Source organism: Rousettus aegyptiacus, unplaced genomic scaffold (assembly GCF_014176215.1).
Source record: "Rousettus aegyptiacus isolate mRouAeg1 unplaced genomic scaffold, mRouAeg1.p scaffold_m13_p_5, whole genome shotgun sequence".
In the NCBI taxonomy this organism is placed as follows: domain Eukaryota; kingdom Metazoa; phylum Chordata; class Mammalia; order Chiroptera; family Pteropodidae; genus Rousettus; species Rousettus aegyptiacus.
Genome location: NW_023416308.1, coordinates 97763986 through 97780643, shown reverse-complemented (window position 1 = coordinate 97780643; position 16658 = coordinate 97763986). Strand labels below are relative to the sequence as shown.

General features: G+C 33.0%; 1 protein-coding gene across 15 annotated transcripts in view; it reads left to right on the top strand.

The window, feature by feature from the left end:
- DCDC1 (doublecortin domain containing 1) overlaps positions 1-16658 on the top strand; it is a 358252-nt gene that overhangs the window by 185366 nt on the left and 156228 nt on the right. For 14 of the 15 annotated variants that reach the window (XR_004950812.1, XM_036220546.1, XM_036220547.1 and 11 more), the window contains 2 exons: positions 4482-4616; positions 7138-7256. Coding sequence is in view for 13 of the 15 variants with exons in the window: in XM_036220546.1 (XP_036076439.1) it covers positions 4482-4616; positions 7138-7256 (254 nt within the window). In the remaining 2 variants the exon portion in view is untranslated. The remainder of the gene's footprint in view (positions 1-4481; positions 4617-7137; positions 7257-16658) is intronic. The other variant, XR_004950813.1, reaches the window with a different exon arrangement.

Sequence of the window (16658 nt, the reverse complement as noted above, 5' to 3'; positions counted from 1 at the left end):
CTGAATGTTTTATAGAAAACGAACTATTGGAAATATCAAGCAGAGGCAAGATCTGATTGATCCTTGTATTAAGAAGGTAACCCAAATGATCTTTTTCTTATTCTCCCTGTTAGTTAGAAATTCCTTGAGTGCGAAGGACATCTTGATCATCCTTATTTCTGCTCAGATTTAGCTAGATGGAATTGAATTTACTAGTTAGTTAACTCATTCAACAGAAACCAGCTCAAGCTTGAAAAAAATTTAAATATCAAAGAGTTATCACAGGAAAAGAACCCAGAGGAGGCTTTTCTCTTTGATTTTAAGCCAAAGGCGGACTTAAAATCAAGTATATTTTCCAATGTTGAAAAATGATAGAATAACAATCTACAGTTATTTCATCATTGTTAATTGGTTCTAATGATTCAGCGAAAGTGAGAAAACGCTCATCTTAAATAAAGGTTTGTACACTATTGTATTTTGAAAGAAGAAATTAGTTTTGAATAAAATTTTAGTCCAACTAAAATAGTAATATAAGAAAGCAAAAATTTGATAAAGTGGCTAGTAAAGAGAAACTTTCAAAGAAAAATAGTACTCTCTTAGCTATAAAACCTTTAAAATCCTTTCAGAGAAATACTTTTGATTACATACAGAGAGGTGATCAGTGCTTTGGAAATAGTAATTTAATAACTGGAAAAGAAACACTTTTAAAGAGAGATTCAGGCAGAAGCAATGGATATCTATAGACTCGTGATGCTTATTGGAGTAAGGAAGACGCTAAGAGGATTACAACAGGCATAGAGAGGTGGGAGGCAAAAACCGATATTCTTGATGCATACGTTTTGAAATTGGCTTGAGATGGAGATATCAGTGCCCAACCCCTGACTGTTCTTTCAAATCTCTTATTGACAAGTCAAACCTTTCCTACAGAGAAAAATTGGGAGGATATAATCCCTATTAGTAATGTGGGAGACAGATATAACCCTGATAATTATGACCTGTTGCTCTTTTATCCATTTCGAAAAAAAGACTTGGAATCTACTACAAATGGACAATTTGGCAAATACATCTTTCAACAGTTCTCTATTGTTACTTAAATTGACACCAGTTTAGGGCAATAAAATGATATGTTTCCATGAAATGGAAGAGATTTAAACTTCATGATAGTTAATATAAAAGAAAAAAAAATGAAAAGAATAGTTTGAAGAATCCCTAGTAATGGGAAAATATAGCAGAAAAATGGACGCCGGCATTTGGCAGGTCGTATATTTTGCCAAATGAAAAGGAAATTTATTTTGATTCTAGCCTTTCAGTATGCTCTGGCATCAGCAGAATATTAATGATTACTTTCAGTATGGAAACAGCAAGAAAAACACCAAATTATGATTTTAGAATTATGACATACTTGTTACAAGTTAACTTTTAAATTCAGCAGTCATGGATGCTAGCAGAATATATTATTCTGTATGTCACAAAGAAGGCTGGGAAAAGGCAAACAATTCTTTATTGTCCTATTTCTTTGAAGATTAAGTCGATGAGAAATAATATTATCTGCAAATAATTTATACTGTGAAAAATACAAAATTTTAATATGAATTTTAAACTGATGTTATTAGAATAGGACACAGGATTTTAAATAAAATCCCAAGTCCTTCCTAATTTTTAGTCCAATAGTTGGAAGCTATTTGAGGACTACTTACCTAGATCTTGGATATTTTGCCTTATTTGGTTGCATAACTATGTCGCTCACTGTTATTTTCTGCTTTCGAACTTGTCTAATTCTTGACCTTAGGGGTGGGAAGATTAATCAGCTCCAGATTTATAGAATGGATTTATTAGGAATGATCATCAGAGGAAAAAAGAAAGAAATTTTAGAACATTTTTATAGTTGTGATTTTAATTTATGTTTAATATTATTAACTTGGCCCTAAATTCTCTAAAAGTATAAAATTTTATAAAATTTCTATGGCATAAACAATTTGTTTAGAATGAAGATTATGCTCTATGAGCTTCTTTCAAGAAAAATTTTATTGTTTTATATTTTGTTTATCAGTGGATCTGCAAGAAAAGACAAATGGTTCCCTTATTGTTTTGAATTTGCACAGGGATTTTGAAGGCTACTCCACTTTTATTAGTGATTTGGAAAAAGAAAATTAAGCAAGAAGTTTTAACTGCCCCATTACGTGTAGGCATCATTTTTATCGCTGGCAGCTTCTATATTAGCACAGTTTATTCAGACAAGCAAAATTATAATGGTCATTTTAAAAAGCTCATTTATAAGTATCCAAAAGAATAAAAGAGAATTAATTACCTTTTTTGATTTTCAACAAAACTTAAAAAGGTTTTCTAATAACATGTATAATGGTATGCATTTAGAAACCAGTCTCAACATAAATGCTTTTATATACACACCCATGTATGCATGTGCATGCAAGTGCACACACACACAGTATGTTACGTTGTAGGTTGTCAAAGCACTTTGCTGAATTCCAGTTTTCTCAGTTTTTATCTTCCTCCACCTTTGTAAACATTAGTTCTAAAGCTAAACTATCAGATTAAATTAAAAAGAACAAAGAAGGTAAAGTCACAAAGAGAAATTTAATGGCCATTGTCAGTTTTAAGTGTATCAGATCCCCAGTCTTGGCAGGGTTTATTTTTATTTTTTCCTTTTCATAACACAAAATGAAGTTGAGTTAGTGAGCCTGGCTGTGTCTGGTTTATGTAGAATCACTTGGGAACTGTCCAGCAAAATATCTCTCGAAGAACAGCATGGTGTTAATACTGGGTGCCAACCCAAGACAGACACAAAGGACCCCTTTGCTCTCACCAATAAGCCAACTGTTAAAAGATTAAACCATGTTGTGGAGATAACAAGAATTTAGGCGCTGGCAGCAGGTGCTATACAAAGAAGCAGTTGGCAGTACGTTTCTTCTGTCTGACTAATTCCAGTCAAAACAATCTTCTTCCCAGTGACAGAGGAGAGTTTTGAGGGCAATGGCAACTTGAAGTTAGGAGGTTGAGTAAGAGTTGTTACTTTAAATGCTGAGTCCTGTGGCGGGTGGATTAGCAGAATATATTTTATCATTGTTCAGAAACTGTGGGAGATTCCCCTCTGGAATCCAGCCTCAACTGGCTAACTGGGGAACACACAATCATAGAGCTGTAAGTCAAATCTGCTTATGCGGTGGGATTGCTGTATTTTTTAAATTTTATTTTCATGTATAGGAGTCATCTAACATTTTCTTCTCTTCAGAAGTTATGGAATAATTACCAAATATATTAATTGTACCCTTTTTTGTTATTGCTTGATCACGTTTTAAAAATATCGATTTAAAAATTATTTAACTTTTGGATTTTACAAAGCCATTTTCTACCCAACAAATATTTAGTATTAACACTGATTTAGAGTAGGCATTTCATCATTGAAGCAGCATCATTCATTGGGTTTAAAGCATAAAAAGCATATTCCCATAATCCTACATAAATAAATATTGGTACTTAAAAATTTAGCATAATTATTCTGAGAAAGTGATCTTATAAGTTGGGAGATAAACTTTGTTAAATATGAAGTAATAGAATTCCTACAGGTGACACGAATGCCTATTAATTCGACATTCAAGTCTAAGTGCGAAACAGTAGAAGGTGCACAGTATCATTAATGTATATAATCTGATAATAAACATGGGCGGGATGTCTTCCCGGTCAGTCCCCTTCTGTTCATTTCCACAAGTATCACCAAAGTCTCAACTCACATCCTTTTGTTCTTGGGAGACTGTGTGGACTCCTAACTGTTCTCCTTGCTTCTAATGTCTCTATTCTGCAATCCAGTATGCCTACCCTTGCCAGATCAGCCTTACTGAACTTTGCTGTGATCCAGTCCCTCCTGTTTGAAAGCTTTCACTGGCTCCCTACTAACATATAACTCCATAGCCTTCTACGGTCTGGCCAAATTTACCTTTTGAGCCTATTGACAAATCCTAAGATATGTTGACTATACTTCCTTACCTTTGCTTGTAATACCTTTGTACTCTTCATTATTCCTTTCAAACTATCTGCATCCTTTGAGTCCTGGTCCAGATGTTCACTTCTTTCAAGATCCTCCACTTTCTGTTCCTCCAGCAGAAATGAGCCCACCATTCTTTAAATACCTATAGTAGTACTATTTAATCATCCATATGGAGCTTAACTCGAAACCATGTGTGTGTGTGTGTGTGTGTGTGTGTGTGTGTGTGTGTGTGTATTATTGCCTCTACTGTTGTGAGTTTCTTTAGAGCAGGAAAAATATTTTGATGATACCCTCCACGGTCCAGGGCCTTGCATGTCAGAACTGGAGCTCAATAACTATTAATAGGATTGAATTAAATGGGGTTGAGTACTACTCTTTCAAAAGAGACCTTCTCAATCCGAAACATAACATTCTAGGGAACTTATTTTGGGTAAGTGTATTGAGGAAGGTTAACTTTCACACTACAAGTTAAAAACCCACACTTCTCCTCATGGTATAGGTGGATCCCAATATTGTCCTTCATGCCTCTGTTTCCACTGAAAAGCGGGGTTCCTCAAGTAGTGAAGTGAACAGCAGGAGTCAGATGGTGCCGTCGACCCTGTGGCCTGCAGCCAGTGTGTGGCTGATTACGAAGGTACCCAAGAGTGACTGCTCTCCCTGAGTGACAGCCTGTGTTTGCTGGCTCACCACGCTGCTCCAGCCCTGGTACCCTCATCCACACCAGCATGCAAGTGAAAGTGGGATAAATTGTTGGCTGTTCAAATGCTACTCTTCTGTACTTGTTTTGTCTGGTGCAGAGGACTTCTGTAGATCCCCATGTGAGCATTCAGGTCACTTTTAGATGTGCTGATTAGTTCATAAACTCAGCATAGAGCTTATGGATCGTCCACAGAGTCACCATTTTCATGAATGTCATTTGCTTCCACTCCTCATCTTCATTGTTGTGCTTCTTGGAGCCTGATGGGTTAGCACCATTATAATACTGGAATATGGGTTTTGTAAGAAGTTTTAGAAGAAAAACCCTGAGTATAAAATGTGAACAATGCCTAACACATTTGTACCTGTGAAATGTCACTGTTTAATTTTTTACTTTGTTGTTCTACTGTTGGAACTGATTTAATTTGAGAACAGATAATTGCCCCTCGACCTCGCTGTTAAAATATGTTTTGGAATTGCCACTAAATATTTATGTTTGGAAACATGGTGCAGCTTGTATCCACCCTTCTTGTATCTCCCTTTGCTCTACATACCATTTTTGTTTCTTTTTAACACTTACATGGGTTACGGAGTCACCCAGGCAAGTTTGCTACTACTTTGTTTGTTTTTTTTTTCCCTTGCTGGGGGGGGGGGGTGAAGAGATTTGAAATTGTTCTCAAATTAAATTTTAAATTGCCCTTAATATTTATTTTTGATTCTCTGAAAGTTAAAAACAAAGATATAGAATAATTAAGACACAAAGATACTGAGAAATAGTATCCATTTTATATAACAAGGCAGAATGAGGTTAGATGAAATATTTCTTAAATCTGATTCCAACCTGGAGACTGTTAAGTACTAGCCCTGTTTTTTGTTTCTGATTTAATAACTCTATGGCATTTTGTTAAATGTCTGCTATGTGTTAGGCATGTACACATTTATTATCTCGTTTAATCTTATAAAAATTGTGCAGATTTTCATTATATAGCCAAACAAACTGCATCTAGTAAGTGGTAGAAAAAGGATTCTTGGTCTGTCTGACTTCAAAACATGTACCTTTTCACTGTAATATTAAACACTGCTCTGTATTTGACAAACTTATGAGCATGATGGAAAAGTGTTTTAATCTTAGCACTGCCGCTGCACACCGTGTGACTCAGGTAAGTAACATACTATATCTGGGCCTTAGTCTTTCTGTCTACAGAGTTGGACCAGTAGATATGGAAGGCTCTTTCCTAGATCTCATATTCTGTAATTCTGTGGTATCTGTTTCTAGAATTTTATGATATAAAACAAGCTGTACTTGTCTAGAATTTCTTCAAACATAATTGAAGGGCTTACTGAAAAGAGTGTGGATTTTGGAATTAAGTTAGATAGATTAGAGTTAAACTCTTTTGCGTGAGCTTAGGAAAGTTACTTAGCTGCATCGAGCCACTGTATGCTTATCTATAAAATGAAGTTAATCATACCTGTCTTGCACAATTACTGTGGAGATTAAATGAGAAAGCAGTGTAAAGTTCAAGTATAGTATCTGGTATACAGAAAGTGCTTAATGAATGGCGATTCTTCTCCTCCCCTCAAGCAGTTTCCTTTCTGTTAGAGAAGCAGGACCAAATGAAGATTCCATTCAGTGCATATTAGAACAAAAATTAAAAAATAAAAACACTTTTCTTAAGTCATCATATATTTCTTTCCTACACAAAAACATGAGAAATCAAAGTTAAATGCTAAAAACAAACCAAATGTTGAAAATCTTTTTAGAGTGAACATTCTCTCTATTTTTTCGAAATAAATCTTTTTACTTGTTAAGGTAGAGAATTTTGCATGCCACAAATTCTCAATATGTGTAAATAAATTCTTCAGTGACTGGCACTTATTTAAAAGTTTTTGTTTATTCACTAAGTAAAAAAAAATGTTACATGACTGTTCAAACAATATTCCAAATTAATTTCCTTATTAGAGAAACCTAACGTTAAAAATGAAAGCAACTCACAAACTACCTTAAAATGTTTCACCCATAGTATTTAGACCCAGAGTAAAACTTTAAATTGGCATGAAGGTTATAGACTTGTTTCAATCTTTTCAGTTCACTGCACTTTTTTTCTGTGCATACATATTTTTCTAGTAAGCTCTGTAGTTATAACTATAACAAGTGACACGTGATGGACCCCAAATCGTTGCACTGTGAAATATGCACAGAAAAAAAAGGACAAATGAAGATATCAAGGTCTGTTTTCTTTTGCACTGAACTATAAAATGCCACCCTTGTCGGACAGAGAAGATCACTGGTTCTGAGCAGGGCTCACTGACTGCTAAGTTGTGGGTAGTGTTTCAGTTTCGGCAACTGTTAATATCCAGGGTTATCCAGGCATAATGACCTCACTATTTGTGACACATTGTTGGATTTTCTGGTTCTTTTAACTTATTTAGACCTTTCTCCTCTCTCTATTCATTGGAAGACTGGAATGATCCTGAGCCGAGCAATAACTCAGGGCTGCCTAGCTATTGGTCATTCAATCAGAATCAAGGCCACTGAGAGAACATCACTAGAAGGATATAAATTAATCCTACAGAAAAGGTAATGCTTATGAGCTATTTAGCTCAAAACAATAAATGTTAATTTTAAGATTTCTGAGGAGTCAAATCATGACGTGTCTTGGCTTAGATGGAATATTCATTAGGCATTTGAATTTGTGTTCATAACATCAATATTAATTTTCCTAATATAAAATAAGCTCAAAAATATATCCCACTTAGCTTGGTAGTCTTTCTTAGATATTTTAAAAAGTGAATTGTGGGCCTCCAGCATGTACCTATGTTGCAGAGAAGTTGCCGCTTTACTCTATAGTTATTGGAACTCAATTATTTGTACCTATTTTGATTATGAATTAAAAAAACTTAATGTTCTATATGTATTCCTAGCCTTTTCTCCATCTTCTAAATGTAAAATACTAAACTGGCTTGTAAAAAACTGAAAGTATGAATTGTTCCTGGCTTGTAAGGCACTGAAAGTCCTTCCTGTTTATTTCTTCTGACTGGGAGGATTATAAAATTAAAGTTCAAAAATAAATGTTAAAATTTAGCTATGAGGAAGAAAGTTGATTTATATTCAGCAGTCTGGAAATATTGTTTTCTAGATGTTTTCTTTTTTCTTGCTCATTTATCATCTGATTTCACCTGTGTTGACAAAAAATAAGTCCTGTTGTACTTTTAAGGACTTAGCTATTACCCAACTACTTCTGACTGGATGGGCAGTTAGGATATGCTTAGGGCTGAAACCAGAGCTAGAGTACTTAGGCACCAGAGAAACTAGCCCAGCTGCTAATACAGAAGAGAAATTTAATGTGCAAAACAGATTGTCTAAGAGGTATTGTAATATCACATAATGGTTAAGAATGTGATCTATAGAGTCAGATTCCCATATGTAAATTGTGGTTCTACTTCTTACTTTAACAAGAACAACAAAAATTTCTGAGCCCAACACTATTCTAATTTATTTAATTGTCACATTTAATCCTATAACAGCCTGATACGTTATGTATCATTATTATCTTTATAGCTGAAGAAGTCGAGGTATAAAGAAACCAGTCATTTACTCAAGGTCATACCTGCCCAGTGACTGGGCAGAAATGCAAACCCAAGCAGTCAGACTCTATAACTTACTCTTAGCCACAACACTACTTTGCCTGTAGGTTAAAGCCTAGTCAGACAATTTGTGGCAAGTGCCAAGTATAGTAACAAATATATCAGTGGATGAGTAAGGTACATTAATCGATAAACCCTGGCAAAAGGGAGAGGGAAGCAGTAACTTGGCAGCATGCAAACTGACCAGTGCTAGTAAAGTTCTAAACACATAGTTGCCAACGGGGGATAAACAAACCCAAAGCAAGTCCCAATTTGATATGGTGCTGTATGTGGAATGGGTAACAAGATTTTTGGAGCAGAATAAACTGGAGACATATCGAGAATCAACTTGTGATGATAATGACAAGGCCAAACCATGGAACATGGAGCCGTAGATGCCTCAGCTCTTTTAGTTCATGGTTCTAACAAAGAGAAAAATCAATTAATTGTAATTGATCCAGAAATTATACAGATTATAGAATTAATAGATAGAATATTAAAACAATTATTATAACTTATATATATTGAAGAAGCTAGAGGAATGATTAAACATATTAAGTAAAGACACAGAAAATATAAAAATATTCAAATCAAATTTCTAGAGATGAAAATGGCAATGTATGAAATGAAAAAAATATTTAATATGACTAATGGCAGATTACACATTGTGGAAGAAAACATTAATGAACTTGAAGAGAAAACAATAGGCACTATTCACAATGAAAGCCAGAGAGAAAAAATATTGAAAAAAAAATGAATAGAATATCAGTGAGATGTGAGAAACTTCATATGGCCCAGTCTCTGAGTAATTAGAGTCTCTGAAGGGACGAAGCAGGGAATAGGAAAATGTTGGAAGAAATACTATCTGAAAAATTTCCAAATTTTGTGAGACTGCCACCTAGAGATCCAAGAAGTTCAACAAATTTTAAGCACAAGAAACATAAAAAAAAGGAACCAAGAAAAGTCATAATAAAATTGCCTAAAATTAGTGATAAAGAGAAAAATCTTAAAATCTTAAAAATAGAAAAGATGTATACAAGAGAAACAAAGATAAGACTGACAGATTTCTTGTTGGTACTAATGCAAGTGAGAAGACAGTGGAAGAACATCTTTAAAATGCTAAAAAAAAAAAAAAATCTTGTCCTTTTCCAATATTGCAAATACTCACAAACTGAAAAAGTTTATTATGAGCAGACCTGTACAACAAATAATGTTAAAAGAATTCCTTTAAGTAGAAGAAAGATACCAAATGGAAATAAAGAGCACTGAGAATAGTAACTACATAGGTAATATAAAGACCTTATTTCTTATTATTTCTCTTTAAAATATAATTTATTTAAAGCAAAACGTAATAGAGAGATAATAACTTGTAGAAGTAAAATGTGTGAAGGCAATAACACAAATGCTAATTAGAAATGGAAGAAAGATTCTTATACTTGTCAAATGGCATGATATCAACTGAAAGTAGATAGACTGGTAAGTTAAAGATGTATATTATAGACCCTAAAATAGCCACTAAAATAATATAATGAAGAGTTATGGTAACAAGCCAAAAATGAAATAGATAAAATGAAATTATATAAAAAAAATTCACTCCAAAAGAAGATAGATAAAGAAGGAAAAGGGAACAAAAAACAGATAGGACAAAGAGAAAAATAATAAAATGATAGGTTTCAACCTGTCTATATTAATATATACACTACATATAAATAATCTAAATACCCCATTTAAAAGTCAGATGTTACAAGATTAGTTTAAACAAGCAAGATCCATCCATCTACATGCTAACTTACAAAAAACCCACTTTAAATATGAAGACACAAATAGGTTAAAAGTAAATGTATGGAAAATGTATACAAAGATAAAACTAATCCAAAGAAAGCTAGAATGGCTAAATTAATATCAGACAAAGTAGACTTTTGTATAAAGAATATTACAAGGAATAAAGAGGATCATTTCATAGTAATTAAGGGGTTAATTTACCTCATAACACAGCTTAAAAATACATGAAGTGAAAGCTGCTAGAACTACAAAGAGAAAGAGAAAAATCTGCAACTATAGTCAGCAAAAACAATATTGTTTCAATAATTAATAGAACAAGTAGAAACAAATCTGTAATACAGAAGACTAAAACAATAGAATCAACCAACTAATTGATATTTATAAAATAATGTACCCAACAATGGAAAGGAGATATATTCATTTCAAATGTGCAGCATATTAACCAAAGTAAACTATATTCTGGATATAAAACAAGTTTCAATATAGTTTAGAGAATTCAAGTGTTATAAAATATGTTCTCTGATCATAATGGAGTTAAATTAGAAATCAATAGCAGAAAGCTTTCTGGAAACCCTCTAAAATATTTGGATACTAAGTAACACATTTCTAAATAACCTACGGATCAAAGAATACATCAAAATAGAAATTAGCAAGTATTTTGAATAGAATGAAAATGAAAACGACATATTAAAATTTGTGGAGTGCATCTAAAGAAGTTTTCAGAGGAAAATTTATATAAATACCAATATAAGGAAAGAAGAAAGATACCAAATCAGTGACCTTAGATTCTATTTTAAGAAAGTAGAGTAAGAAGAAAAAAAATCAAAGTGAAGAGAAGAAAGGGAATAATGAAAGTGTGGAAATCAATGAAATGGAAAATAGGAAAATAGAGAAAACCAATTAAGTCAAAAGGTAGTTTTTTTTTTAAGTAAAAAACTGATAAACCTCTAGTCACACTGTTCAGCAAATAAAGAAAAAGGACACAAATTAGCGGTATTAGGAAAGAGAGAGGTGATATCGCACAGTTACTAAAGGGATGCTAAGTGAATATTTTGAATACCTGTGTGCCAAAAAATTTGTCAACTTACATATTAAGGACCAATTTCTTAAAAGGCACAAATTACCAAAGTCTATGAAGAAGAAATAGGTAAACTGAATAATCCTATATCTCTTAAAGGAATAGATTTTTTTAGTTAATCTTCCGCACATCGAAAACTGCAGGCCCAGATGGTTTCACCAGCTTCACTGAAGAATTCTACCAAACATTTTAGGAAAAAATAATACCAATTGTACACAGTCTCATCCAGAAAATATTGTAAGAGGGAATACTACTGCTCAACTAATTCTATGAGTCCAGCATTACTCTGATAAAAACAAAAGACATTACAAGAAAATGATAGACCAGTCTTCCTCATGAGCATAAATGCAAAAAAATTTTTAACAAAATTTTAGCAAATTAAATAAAACAATTATTTTTAAAAAGGTGCTATATCATGATCAAGTGAGGTTTATTCCAAGGAAAGCAAAGTTGGTTTAACGTTTGAAAATCAATCATATAAATCACCATGTTGTCAGACTAAAAAGGAAAAAATTATGTGAATATCTAAATAGGTATAGAAAAATCTTTTAACAAAAGTCAACACATTCATCCTTAATGAAAATTCTCGAAAGTTGAATAGAAGGGAACTTTGTCAACATGACAAAGAATGTCTGTGAAAAACCTACAGCTAACACACTTAATGGTAAATGACTGAATGCCTATTCCCTGAGATCAGGAACAAGGCACGGCTGTCCACTCTGCCCATTGCTATTCAGCATTGCATGGAAATGTTTAACCATTGTAAGAAGAAAAGGAAAAGAAATAAAAGGCATCTAGATAGGAATTGAAGAAGTAAAACTGTCTGTATTTTGGAATGACATGATTTTCTATGTTGAAAATCCTATAAAATGTGAAAATTTCTAAATAGAACTAATAAATGAGTTTAATGAGTTTGAAGGCTCAAGATCAATATATAATGTTGGTTATATTGCTATATACTAAGAACAAATAATTGGAAATTAAAATTTAAAAATAACCGTTTACAATAACATCAAAAGTATTATATGCTTAAGAATAAATCAGACAAAATATGTTGCAAGACATGTGCACTGAAAACTACAAAACATTGCCGAGTGAAATTTAAGAAGACCAAATAAATGTAGATATATAGTGTGTTCATGGATCGAAAGACTCAATATTGTTGTGATGTTCATTCTCCTCAAATTGATCTCTAGATTTAATGCAATTTCAATCAAAAGCCTGGTAGGTTTCTTTTACAGAAATTATCAAGCTGATTGTAAAATTCATGTAGAAATTCAGAGATCCTAAAATAGTCAAAATGATTTTGAAAAAGAACAAGACCAGAAGACCTATTTACCTGACGAGACTTATTATAAAACTGCGGTGATTAGAATGGCGTGCTCTTGGCACTAACGTAGACAATTAGATCAATGAAACAGAATAGAGCATCTAGGAATAGATCTATACATACGTGGTGAATTGGTTTTTAACAAAAGTGCAAGGAAAATTCAGTGGAGAAAGCATTTTTTTAAAAAAAACAAATGGTGAAGGAATGATTGGATATTCATGTGCAAAAAATGAACTTTGATTTATATCTCATACCATAAAGAGTGTTTAACTCAAAATGATTCATAGACATAAACATAAAACCTAAAACTTTAAATATTTTAAATGAAAACAGGAGACAATATTTATGATCTTGTATTAGGTAAAACTTTCTTAGATATGATTCACAAAAATATAAATTGACCAATTGAACTTAATTAAAATTAAGAAATTCTGCTCTTTGAAAGACATTGCCAAGAGAAAGATAAGACAAGCTACACACAAGGAGAAAATATTTGCAAATAACATATGTTTGTAGAATTCACATACACAACTCAAGAAAACATGGCAGATAAATTTTTTGAAAAGATACTTTAACAGGAAAGTATGCAGTTGGCATATAAAAAGATGCTCAAAGTCATTAATCATTAAGGGGATGCAAAATAAACCCCTAATGAAGTATCACTGCATATGTAGTAGAATGCCTAATGTTTAAGACTGACCATGCCCACATGTTGATGAGGATGTGCAGCAACTGGAACTCTCACATGTAGTTGGTAGAAATATAAAATGGTTCAGTCCCTTTGGAAAACAGTTGTTACTTTTCTAAAATATAAACATGTATCTACCTTATTTCCTAGCCATTATATACTCCTAGAAATTTACTCAAGAGAAATGAAAGCATATGTCCTTACAAAGACTTGAATGCAAATATTCATAGTAACTTTATTTCTAAAGTTAAACCTGGAAACCAAAGTAAAACCTGGAAACAACCCAAACACTCATCCATAGGTGAATAGGTAAATATAATATATCAAGATAATAAAATATTACTCAGAAATAAAATGAATAAACTCTTGATACATGCATGCAACAATATGGATAAATCTTAAAGTAATTATATTTAGGGAAAGTTGCAAAACCAAAAAGAGCATATATTGTTTGATTCCATTTATATAAGACTTCAGAAAATACTAACTAATCTAGAAAGCAGATCAGTGTTTTGAAAGGTAGGAAGGAATAAAAAGGAGGAATTGCAAAGGGGTACAAGGAAAATTTGAGTGTAATTTTCTGAGTGTGATGGATATGGATATGTTTACTATCTTGATTGTTGTGATGCTTTAGCAGGAATATACATGTTTCAAAACTTATCAAATTTTATGCTTTAAATATATGCCTGTCATTTGTGTAGTGTTTTATAATGTATGTCAATTATTTCTCAATAAAGCTGTTTTTAAAAGGCACAAAAAACGAACTAAGAAAATAAAACAAACAAAAAAGTAAGAACGATGGGTGAGGAATGACTAAATAGTTACCTTAGAGGGAAATGGTGAGGAAAGGCCACTCTCAGTGAGAGAGTTAGTCAACAGGCTAGGTCAAAATAGCACGTGTTTGGAAAGGTTTTATGTATCGCTTGATGAACATGCTCTTCATGCCCAGGGCTCTCCCCGGGGCCAACTGGATACTAGTGTTGATGCGGTCTTAACTCACTGAAGTTTACTTCCTACCCTGGCCAGGATTGTCATAGAATTGAATTGGGTGGGACTGAAGCCACAAACTCTATGTCCTTGTCGCCTATTGAAACTAGAGCTTGGGCAAGGAAAGAGGTGATAATTTAAAAAATAAAAATGTGGTTTTACTTGAAAAATCTCTATTTACAAGAAAGGATGTGGTTTACTTTAGAAAATAAGAGGGTGAGGGAGAGATGAGCAGGAGAAGGGAAGATCCCTATGCAAATGAGGATCATTTGCCTTTATATTGTTGAAACTTGCCCTTATTTGGGAAACAAAATCTACTGCAAGACTGAGGAATAATAGCAGAAAATTTGGAAAACTGAAGATTCTCATTAAATGCAAAGCTACATTTTGTTTTTCAGAAAGCAGTAAGGACCAAGACTTTTAGAGCTTACCTCACCTCTGGGTATATACTTTCAAATATATTTATCTTTTCCAAGCCTCTGAAGTACCAGTATAACTTTTTTTTAAATACCCCTATCACATTGTAAATAATAATATCCTCATGTGACAGCAACTTCTGGAGACAAAAAATTTTTCCTCTTCTCCTAAGTAGTATAATATAATTTTAACAATGCTATGAATCAAGATATAGCCTTTTATATGCTAAAAATAATAGAACTAGCACTTAAAGTAGCAACCTGACAACTCGCAAATAATATCGTAAACATATCATGCCTCATTAGTTCAGTTATGTCTCATTTGGTGTCACTCATTCTTATTCAATATAACAAGCGCTTGCACAGATTTGTCTTTTTAATATTTTTTTCTGTGATGTGCATCTGACTATGAGTGGATGAAAAGCAAAACAACAATGTCATTACCAAGTGATTTGAAAATTATAGAAAAATTATAAAAATCATAAACTCCAAAATCAAAGGTACTTTTAAAAAAATTTTTGTTGTATTAGTTTCAAGGATACAGTACATTGGTTAGACATTTATATAGTTTATAAAACGATCCCCCTAATTTCTCTTTTTCTCCTCTGGCTCTCCACCTAGCCATTACATTAATATTAACTGTATTCACTATGCTGTGCTCCCTATCCCCATGGCCATCTATCAACTACTAATTTGTACTTTCCAAAAGATATTTTGGAAGTCTTAAGGACAAACCAATTGAAACAAAATTCTTTTTTAGGCTACCATTTAATCTTGATTTTGCTTCATGTTTAAGGAATGTGAATATGTAGGATCCGCTCTTTAGTATTAAATTTATAAACTAATTAAAGCAACACACACACACACACACACACACACACACACAGGTTAAATTAGACTAAATACTGGAAACACATAGATTTTGTTTGGCCATCACATTATTAAATTTTTAAAATTCGTTGTGAGCCCATAGAAATAGGGAGATTTCACACACACACACACACACACACACACACACACACATACACACACACAAATAAATATTTCTGTTTTATTTTTCTTGAAAAATATCAGAAGAATGGGCAGCACTGGACTTTCATTCTCTCATGACACCAGTCATGTAGGGACGGATTTTCCTTTTTGATGGAACATGTACTTCCAGTTGGCTCTATTCTCCACCATTCTCAGTTAGCAGTTCTCACACTAGCTCTTGGCTGCTTTATTCATTTCTACTACCTGTCTGGTAATATTTATTGTTATGGTTTTTTGTATCTACTTTTTCTTTTTTTTTAGCCATTTATGTCTTGCTGGAGATGGAGTGAGCTAACATTAATCTAGACTAGGTTAAACAAACACTGCTTTAAGGACATCATTAAATACAATTAACAAGTGTATCTGTGTAATGCTAGATGCAGAAATGGAAAGATAGACAATTAAACAGACAACACATTACCAGGGTGTCAGAGAGATTGAAAATTATTTCCTTGGTCAAGTCTAAAAGTTTAGGGGAGGCTAAGAGATTAAAACAGAGTGACCGACTCCAGTGAGTACACAGTATAGAAAGGATTGTTTGCTGTGCATTGGACTTTTAAGTAATATTCAGACATAAAGATAACACTATTAAGAATGTCGACATCAAAAAGAAAATTGCCCATGTGTAATTTTACAGTATGTGGATTGATGGATGAAGCTTCTTATCTCTATTTTTGCTGTGTTAAGAATCATGGAAGAGAAATCCCTTCCCCCTTTTTCTATGGATTCTACTTTTGGTCCAGGTAGCATCAGAAGACACCAGAGCCATTTGAAGCTGTCTAGGAAAATAGATTTGTAATTGTGAAGCACAGAAAAGGTCCTCCTTTCAGTTAACGTGGAAATGATGAACATTAGCCTGTGAAATTTTCTCCAAACTGAACTGTGGCCATGGGATGTCTTCCTGCTCCTACCTTCCGATAACTGGAGTATTTCAAAGCATTATTATAATTTTAAATTTTAGTTCTAGACCTTAGGACAAGATTTTTTTTTATAAAACTTTCTTTTTTTTTTGTTTTATTAATTACAATATAAAAATTTCTCTG